The sequence below is a fragment of the Orbicella franksi genome, chromosome 12, assembly GCF_964199315.1.
Source record: "Orbicella franksi chromosome 12, jaOrbFran1.1, whole genome shotgun sequence".
Lineage (NCBI taxonomy): Eukaryota > Metazoa > Cnidaria > Anthozoa > Scleractinia > Merulinidae > Orbicella > Orbicella franksi.
The window spans coordinates 11666120-11676726 of record NC_138156.1 but is presented as its reverse complement, the minus strand read 5'-3'; the positions used below and the strand labels follow the sequence as shown (position 1 = coordinate 11676726).

General features: G+C 35.2%; 1 protein-coding gene across 1 annotated transcript; it reads left to right on the top strand.

Moving 5' to 3' along the window:
- The first annotated feature begins 7822 nt into the window (after positions 1 to 7822).
- LOC145463915 (melatonin receptor type 1A-like) lies at positions 7823 to 9612 on the top strand. Its single transcript, XM_081447707.1, has one exon. It carries the CDS (start codon positions 8150 to 8152, stop codon positions 9143 to 9145), a length of 996 nt encoding a protein of 331 aa, XP_081303833.1. The 5' UTR covers positions 7823 to 8149; the 3' UTR covers positions 9146 to 9612.
- The last annotated feature ends 995 nt before the right edge of the window (positions 9613 to 10607 follow it).

Sequence of the window (10607 nt, the reverse complement as noted above, 5' to 3'; positions counted from 1 at the left end):
TATTGAAAAACGGCAAATATTAAGAAGTATAATTAAAGCTAAGCCTTCGGGTATAAATTATTATAAAATTACGTGACATTATCCAGGATTGTCAGACAAAAACAACATTTGATGATGTAAATGCATATTTTTGTTTTGCTGTGGTTTCTGCTCAACCTAGAAAAATCCAACTCCTAGGTCTTAATTAAATTCAAGGAGCATTCTTTGATATTTAATGAAAAACGCTGCGAACCAAATGATCAATAATTAATTTGACATAACTAAACTAAAATAAAAAGAGACATTTCTTTAAGCGTATTCTGTTTTGTTAAATAATTCTGAAGCTAAGAAGGAATATTGAAAGAAAATCTCCTTTTTTCTCACCTCAACGAAAACACGCCTTCCATTTTCAGCTTAATTAGACCAAATGAAATTTTTATGCACAAAAGGAAAACCTTTATAATGGAATATGGGTGAATTTTTTAGCCAAAACCGCCAGCAAAATATTTAACTTACCTCAATCTAAAATGTAAATCTTTATTACACATAATATTTCCAGATTACCTCGATAATGTTTACTGTTTTTCTGACATACCTTTCCACGAAAAAGCCTGGGCCAGTAGTCCCTTGACAGTTCGACGAAAACAACAAAAGATATTTTGGTGTCTCGACATTGCATGCTACCATGTCATTCAACATTTCTTTTTTGTTTTGGATGCGAAACTACATAAAGATACAAATTTAAAAGAAGCAGGTAATGAACTAGGCTATTTTCAGCGTCAACAAATGCGCTCAAGTCCTTTCAGTAGTATTGAATCACTTTTAACAGTGATTAGATGAACATCACGAAAGTCCATCTTGTGCCAGTTCTCAATGGAATAAAGAAACCAAAGGATCCATGGCGATATATAATATTTTTCTCAAAGTATTTAATATATTATTTGTAATATCTACTACTAGGGAGTATTCTTTGAAAAAAAATATATCGTTTTGCACTGCCCCAAATGATACAGTCATTTTGGTCAGAAAATGAGTCATAACTTACAGACTTCTCATGTTGGTCTTTTTAGGTATCGGTTTGTCCTCTTGTCTCAAATTGGGTATGGTTTAAAGAAAAGCAAGAGAATTTATTTACGTCAACGTATATTTATCCCTTCTTATCGGTCCATTTTATCTTAGTGGTTGCATAAAAAATATACATATTATTCCATACTAAAAAGTTGGGTTTATGATCTCGACGCCAAACCTGACTGGTGTAGCATCAATTTGCTTTCAGTTTTATTACGTTTCAATGAGGTTGTCTGGAAAACGTTCTATCAACCATTTTTGACATCGAATAATCTCAAAAAGCATTGAAAAACACGTTTAGAACGGCTTTTAATCGACTTTGATAAAAATCAAAACCACAATAATCACTCTGACCAATGACAAAGGACGCAGACAATTCATTGAATCAATAAATACTCGGAGCAAACACGTGTAGCTGATGCGAAGCGCCGGAAAAAGTGCGTCGTCAAATCAAATTTTACTTCTGATTGGATCAAAACTTGGCTGGAATTTTTTGAGCCAATCACTTGACAAATGCGAATCACTTTCGACACTCGAGCGAAAACTGCTCTTTGGAAGAGAAGTTAAAGCCTTGTTCACCTCTTGATCCTGGATTAGTGTTAGTCATATAGGTTTTCGGGTAACAAAGTACAATTCTAAAACGACTCGATTTGGTCTGAAATAGAGCAAGGATTTGGAGAACTGGGCGATACATCCCAACAGAAAAGTCATAGGAGGGCTATCTTAGGATTATTTATATTTAAATGAACTGCAATCTATCATTAGGATGTAATTTTTTTATTGTTGTAATTCCGTACGTTTTGTTTATTTGTTTTTGTTTGTTTGTTTGTTTGTTTTACAATGACTATCGATCAACGCAACAAATTGACGTTTTGATGTCACCTTTAAGTTAGAAATAGAGATAATGGTAGGTTTTGTCTTTATATGTTTACATGAAATGACGAGGTGTGAATACTTTCATGCGTGGATTAAATAATGACAGTTAAAATAAATAGTCTAATGACAGTTAAAAGAAAATACGCATTACAGAAGGAAATTAAAATTATATTGTCTGATCAATATGAGATGCTATTATTCGCAAGGTGTGGTTTTCACTACGACATAGACGCAAGGTACCTGCACGGGTAGACTATAAGTAAGAAACCGAACAGACTTGACTTGTAATAGTACCCCGTGGGTACCCCGCGATAGTGTTTGAAGCGTCACGTGACTCTCTTGCCGTCTTTGTGTTCCTTTGCAATAGTTGTAAAACGATGCATGTCGAGAGCCAGCAAAACGAAATGTTTTGTAAAGCCATGAAACCGTAGAAAAAGACGTTGTGTTACCAGAGAACAGTGGTGCGTCGTCAAGATGTCACAAGATGTTTCCGTCAGCTAAACCTGCCTAGCGATTTATCGATATTGCCAGCATAGATTTGATGTTGGCAGGAACAATTTCTTGGAATTAGAGGGTTAAAATATACTTAAATATATGACATTTCCTAATGTTTTATAAGGCGGATTCTGCTCAAAGTTTAAAGGGACTAGGTCACGCTGTTTTTGGTAATTTTGTTTAATTTTGTTAATTATGAGCTCTAAACGTCAAAATGGCAGAGCAAAAGTCTTAACTTTGGTTTTCGTGTACACTTCCAAGGTGAGAGGCGAGTTTTTGAGCCTTCTTATTTAAAGAGTGCTATTCGCGGCCCGACATTGTACGCGATAAACTCACCAAGGAAACTAACGCTGGACTGATAGCAGGTCCTTTCCGTAAGCCTCTCTTCCCAGACACATAACAATTGAGAATGATTTTCCAGCTGTGTAAGTGACATTTTGATATAAACTGATATAAATTTGAAAAAAGGTGGGCCGACGTTTTTCAAATTGACCCAAAAGCAATCCATTTTAATCCTCTCCAGTTTTGTCCATCCATGTCACTTCTTGGCTTTCCTGTGTTTTGTTTGAGATCTTCTATAGTTTTGAGCCGTTTTTGGGATATTTTAATTAATTCTATGACCATTTGATCAGAGCTGAAATTGCCTAAAATTGCGAGACCTAGCCCCTTAAAGCAATAAGTGCAAACTTTATCTTCTAAAATCTCCTTAAAACACGATAACATTTGAAATACTTTTTCTCAAGGATTCTCGAGAAAGTTGTATCAAACCTCGTAAAAATGCTTAAAGCGTGTGTTATTTTGTTTTCAGCTGACATCGAACGTACGTCCGATTTTATCAGAATACGTAAAACTTCAAAATAATCTTTCTCTCTAGGGGTCAGCTTGAGAACTAAAGTCTCGATAAGTTCTTCTTGATTCACAGTATTCAAAATGTTACCATGCCATGAGGGTTTTTGGTAACTATATTTTTGTCTTTAATGCTCGAAGTTAGAGCGGAAATCGTCTTCATTAGCCATTGTATAGATTATTAAAAAAAAATAGGTTTTCAATTTCTTTGATTTAGCTTGAAGCTGAAAGTAAAATGAAGTATAGATTTTTGTCCCTAGAATGGTCAGTGCATACTTCTATTACTTTAACATTTCTGTTTTCTTTAATCTCGAGCTCATAATAAAATTTTTAATCAGTTTTGGTACAATTCGAACTAGCTTTACTTTAGATAACGATTTGGCATGTCGACTTAGTATTGCGCGGACTGAATCATTCATTTGAAAATTACAATTTTTTTAAATTGTTTTTTAATTACTCTACATAACTATACTTAAAACATTACTGTTCTTATTGCATTGCATTAATTTTTGTGATTACATCATTTCTACTTGTTGTTTACTATTTACAATAGTAACATACACTAATTTTTTTTGTCTTAAGTTATCTACACCTAGCTAAACTTCTCTGATTTCTCCTACAATTACGAAATGCTAAATAACAATTTAAGTTGATTTGTATTTCCTAATTACTACTACTTCTTTTTTTCTGAAAATTAAAAAGGCTGTTCCCTCAAAACTTCGAAAAAAGGAGAAAACGTTGCTATTTTGCAGACCACCTTAGGCCATTGTGCACAGACGTCAAAACAGAGCTCATTTCCTGTACATTGCACGTACTTCTTTGTTTTTTGTTGATTCGTTTCATATTGATTTGTCCCGAAGAGGCATGTCAATCTGATCGGAGCGCTTACTAAAGTGGGTTAAATATTTCGTGAAATAAATCGTGTAGATATGTAAACGGTGGGCATAAACAAACTGTACTTGTAGAATTCAGATCACGAATTACTTTTTGCGAAAGTGCACCACAGATGCTCAAGTGGGTTCCCCAGAATAGACCTTGCAGATTTCTTCTTCCAACCAAGAACGATCAACATAAAAACAAACCTTTTTGTCATTTCTTGAACGTTTACAACTAGCACGAAGTTTTTTCTTATCTAACAGCATAACGTTTGACAATAGGTAGTGATCAAAACTGGTGTATGCAGCGAAATTCAACTCAGTCCGCAATGTTCAGAATCACGTATTTGAAATACAGAACCTTACGTTCATGCATCTCAGATTTCCAAACTTCTAATTCACATCTTTGTAAAGAAAAAATATAAGGGAGGACATTATAAAGATAATATAAAGCTTTTGCTTTTTCAAACCTTTTTCCTTCACATGCAAAGCGAAACTGCAAATGAGATACGGTTGGAGGAAGTAGAGGCCACTTTTCTTTCATATCGCAGCTTGTGTCAGAGAGCTCAGAACCAAGCTTCAACAGAACATGTATCTCAAGACATAACACATGGCATGCAATCAGTAACGCGTTTGGAATTGGAAATATCGTTAAAACTCTCTTCCTTCTCATCGTAATTCGATGTATGAGTTCTTATGAAAAAAACGTTGTGGACTTTTTTAAGTTGGACCGATCTTGTTTTGGCTCGTTTAGACATATAAAAGTGGATTGTTAATGAGTATTCTGATGAATTCCTTGTAGGATGTGCTCACGTCTTTGTGTTTTGATGATTCTTTCCGTCTTGATTTGTCACTTAGTGACATATAACAATCTGATCGAAGCACTTTTTTATAAGAGTCCGGGAAATTTCTCTTGAAATAAATCACACACAAATGTAAACGGTGGGATGAACATATTGTACGTGCAGAATTCAGATCACGTAGTACTTTTTGCGAAAGTGCACCACAAATGCTCAAGGGGGTTCCCCAGGAGAGTTCCTCTTTCAACCAAGATCGATAAATATAATTAAAGGAACCTTTCTCCCGTGCTTTCTTGAACATTTTCAGCGTGCACGAATATTGTTTTTATCTAACAGAAGAACATTTGGCAATACCGGTCTTAGCTAGTGTGCGCAGCGAAATTCAAGCTCAGTCCACAAAGTTCCTAATAATGTATTTGAAATACTTAACTTTACGTTTATCTCGAGTTTCCAAAAGTTCTAATTGACATCTTCCTGAAAAAACCCGAGGGATTTCAAACTATTACAAGGTTTTTTGTTCACTTTGGATTGGGGAAATTTGTAACGGAATTTTACAACAAATTTGCAAACTTTTTTTCTTCAAATGCAAAACAAAAATGCAAATGAGTTACTTTGGGAAGAAGTAGGTTCCACTTCTCTTTTACATCGCACCTTGTGTCAGAGAACGCAAAATAAGGCTTCAACGGAATATGTATCTCAAAACATAATGTATGGCAAACAGTAACGCGTTTGAAATTTAAAAATTAGTTAAAACTCTGCTCCTTTTCATCGTAATTGGATGAATGAATTCTTATGCAAAACGTAGTCAACTTTTTTTCATTAAGTTGGACCGATCTTGTTTTGGCTCGTTTAGACAAATAAAAGTTGATTGTTATTGAGTATTCTTGATGAATTCCTTTTAGGGTATCGGTCTGTTTTGAGAATAACAAGAAGAAACAAGTCATTGACTACCCACGAAATGATAAGATACTGAAGGCAATTGTGGACAATTCAAAGTGGAGAAAATAAGATAACTTTAAAATTTATGTCTAGCTAACGCCAACACTGGTGGCATTACTCGCTTGTGTTATCGTGGCGCTATTTAAAACTTCAAAAAGTCAAGTCAAGAAAGCTTTCGGGAAATAAATCCGTTAGCTCTCCACGCAAAAAAATACTGCGTTAAATTAAAGGCTTTACCAACAAAACCCTCTCTCAGCTACCGACATTTTTTCGAAATCACTGATTTTTAACTGGATTAAGCGTTATCAAGTACAAAGAGAAAAAAAATTGAGCACAAAATAACCTGATGGCAGACAGTTGTCTCAACACCATTTTCAATAATTAAACACATTTCTCTGACCGACGTTTTCATAGCTTTAACCAGTCCATTACTTGTTTTTATTAAAGTGCTAACGAAGTGAATAAAAGATTCATATTTTTTTCCACCCTTACCCTTGTTTCAATGTATTTATAGACCAAAAAAACGTCAAATGCAAAATTATGAGCTTATGATGGATGAATCTAGTTTCACTTTATAGTCGATAGATCCTAAATCATGCATTCATAAAATACTAATTTAATTTAGCACATATAGGACTCTGTGTAATGCTTACACTGAATCGCAGAATGAAGAAAAAAACGAACTAAATTTTAATTTCACAAGAAAACTTTCCCAAGACATTAATTGCACCACGTTTTGAATGCAACGCCAGTAATGCATACTAGCTATAGCCTATTTCTTGACTAATTTGATTTAGAACATGCATACATTTCCTCATGTTTGTAACATACACTGCATAAGACAAAGCGAAATTGATTAAAACACAGAAAAAGTTTTTAATTTCCACAGGGGAAACTATCCATGTCCTTCATCAAAGTAACACGCTTAGAAAAAACGCACGTAACCGTCTGTTCTACAAAGGAATAAGGAATAAGAATGAATTAGTCATCGATAAGGTTGAATTAGAATCGACTAAAAGAGCATTTTTTTACAAAGGGGCAGACATTTTTAATAATTGTGTCATGGATTTAGTTCTAGTCTTTATATCTCCTTTTATATTTATATTTTTAGATTTTTGCATAGATTTTTTAAATTTTTGCACATTTTATATTTTATTTTATTAATTAGTTATTATTTTACGCAGGACCCATACTGATATCGATAGCATTTTGTATAACTGAAATGGCCACCCTGCATAAATATGTCTTATATTTTATTATTATTACTATTATTATTATTATTATTATTATTATTATTATTATTAGGTGGGTCAGGCAAAATGGTGCATGTTTGTAGAGAGAATACAGTTATTTCTACAAGGGCAATGCATTTAGCGACGTTACTGATCTTACCTCCAATTACGTATTTCTTAACAAAGTTTTAAAAGATCGGACTATTGAAGTTCACCATTCGTTTAAAGACGAACACAAAGGGGTACAGTAGCTTTCTAGGGTACGTCTCTCCCAAGGCCAATGCCAAGGAAACAACAAACGGAAACAAACATTAATTTGACCACCTCATTTATCTTCATCCATTCAAAACTTTTTAAAATTAATTTTCATACTAATGTATTTGTTAAGATATCACATTTTCCCTTTAGGTTCTTGTTCAAAAAAATTGGTCTTTGCGAAAATACCAAAACGAAAAGTATTTCCTTAATAACAACCTAGACTGAGTTCTTTCTTTGAATAATACCCTCCCAGCCAACGCGGATCTCGATCAGACACGTATTAAAGAAAAACAACATTCCGCTAAATGTCCCAAGCAAATTTTAATCCCAATTTGTTTTTAACTGTTTCGTAAATAAAGACCAATGAATAGACAAAAAATTCTTGTCGCAACTCAGGTAACCAATCATCCTGGTGCGTTATGCAAAACTTATATTAATAAGTGTTAATCGGCCATATATTTGGGCTTGTCGCGTGGCTAATGGACCAGTCAGATGATCCATCAACATATTTTATTCATTGGCCCAACCCACGCTGCATTTCATCTACTGAAATGGTCGACGAGTTTACTCAAGCACTTCAAAGGACGTAAGCTGTCAGTTTCGTTTACTCAAACGTCGCCTTTTGTTGCGTCATCTTAATCTTATTGGCTCTGCAAGGGCGACTGAATACAAATTCTTCCTTAAAATCAGTCAGCATCATCTCAAAGATTTAGATTAATTCGCCTTAAGTAAGATCAGTTCTAAAAATACTGGCTGCTGTTTTATCTGAATATATAACGTCATGAACGGAACAGTGGTTCTTCCACCTCGTTCAACATTTCTGGTGCTTCTAGAGTCAGGCATAGCCACCATCTTCATGCTCCTGGCGATAGCTGGTAATCTTACTGTCTACTTGGCAATTTATCGAAACAAGCTACTGCGAACCGTACCAAACTTCCTCCTGCTGAATCTGGCCACAGCTGATATTCTTAACGCGGCGGCCAGTTTCCCACTTCTCATCTCCGTTCTCGTCAGCGGCGCGTGGGGTTTTCAGGGAAGCGTTTGCCAGTTTCAGGCTTTTCAAACGTATCTCTCCTACTCTTGCAGTCTTTTAACCCTGGCCGTCACCAGTGTTACAAGGTATTACGCCACAGTTCATCCATTCAAGCATCGTGGAATATTTAAAGTAAAAACACTTTGTGTTTTGATCTCAGCTGTCTGGGTTGCATCGTTTGCATTCGCCGGTACACCTCTAGTCGGATGGGGACGGTATCAGTTTGAGCCTTTCTACGCTCTCTGCATTCACGATCACAGCTCCAGTACATCGTACAACATGTTCCTATTTGTCTTCTTGATAGTAAACTCAACGGTGATCGTAACTTGTTATTCAAAAATTTTCAAAGCCATGAAAACAAGAAATCGCAGAGTCCATTCGCTCTTTGCCCAAGGTTCGAGCTCCAGGCAGCTGGAAATAATAAACGCACAAGAGGTGAAACTAACAAACACGATCTTCATCGTAATATGCCTATTTGCCATTTGCTATGTTCCCACAATTCTCCTAGGTTTCTTAATGTTCACTCCTTTGCATGTTCCTCGATTTGCACGGATGCTCTCAACGTTTTCGGTGGGGCTTACTTCGGTTGTGAATCCAATTGTTTACTGGGTGCGAAGCAAAGCTTTTCGCCAAGCACTAATAGGAATTTTTCGAAAAAACAATACGCTACGTATCGACGTGAGTGAGAATGCTGGTTCATCGAACACGGCTGAACGTGCACTAGTTTCAAGCAGAAACATTTAGCCGTTATTAAGAACGAAAAACATTAACTTTGCAAGAGGATAAGAGTCTTTAAATGGTAGTGGCAATCCTAGTTTTAATCGATGTCCTATCAGGATGTGTTAGTTATGATCGATGTCTCGTGGAAATCAAACGATAAGATTAACTTGAAATTTGAATCTATAAACAGGGACGCTCATGTCCTGGTCGTAGTACGTATATTGTAGACGGAGAGATCAAGTTCAGTTTATTAACTGCAGAGTGAAACGCTTAATTTTGTTTCTTCTTGTTTTTTACTTTTATTTTGAAACCTGAAATCCTCCTAAAAATGATAATGATGCGCCTATCTTCCCACGTTACTGCCAAGCAATAGCCTTTGTTTGGAATATACAGTAAAGCTCGAACCTGAAAGTCAGTTTTAACGTCAAGTGAATACATACTAGTTTTACTTCTTTGTTTAAACCAGATGATCGACTTGTTAAAAACTAATGGGAAATTCACTTTAAAAATCTCATCTGACCCGATTTCGAGCGATTAACAGCAGTTCAAATTTATTCAAACGTCGGGAAAGATTTGCAGGAGATGTCACTGTACCATTCAATAGTCTTTTTGTGATATCAGTAATTTATCTTAGTTCTTACTGGTTTCCATGGCAACAGTTCAAATTCCACTCTTACTTCATGGATTTCTTAACATTAACGCGAATCTACAGCCAATATATTTTGATGGAGTAAGAAACGTCTGATATAATGGGTTATCTAAGCCTTGTTGATAAGATCGGAGGTAAAACCAAGTTCAAAGCACGAAAAAAAAAAAAAAAATGTGTATAGTACTAAACGTTTTTCACTTGAAAATACTGGATGAATTTCAAAACAAAACTGGTCTTATCTATTCGCGTTTAATAAATAAAATGCGGCGTATCCTGTGCAATTAAAAAAAAAGATTATTATCTTCAAGTTATTTTATTAAATGAAGGAGTTCATATTCTCCGGTGCCATTCCTTACTATGAAACTAATAACAAAACACGTTTGTTTCTTGCAACTCAGGTTAATATTAAATTGGCATACTGCCGTCGGTTTAGTTTTTCGAGAATTGCAAAGGGCATGGAAAGACTCAAGACGACAGCTGTATCAATATAATTTTCGCTTATGTAATAAGATAAAAAAAATAAACGTTTTTCACTCTCACAAAGGATAAGATATTCTGCAAGTAAAATTGCAGGAAAATTTTTCACTGCCCACTTGCTAAAAAACTGTTATCTCATACATAATTGTTTCATACAAAACCATACAGTTATTGCCACCGTTTGCCGTATATCCGAAAAAAAAAACTTTGATTAGCTTTTTCCCTGACAAGTTTTGACATCTTTTGTTGCCTTCCGCCTCGCTCGACCAATTAAAATCCTAGTTAGTCTGCGAGTCAGCCGGACAAGTGAAAGTAACCAAATAACGCTGATAAATTGCACCTGCAGGGTTGTTTAATTAA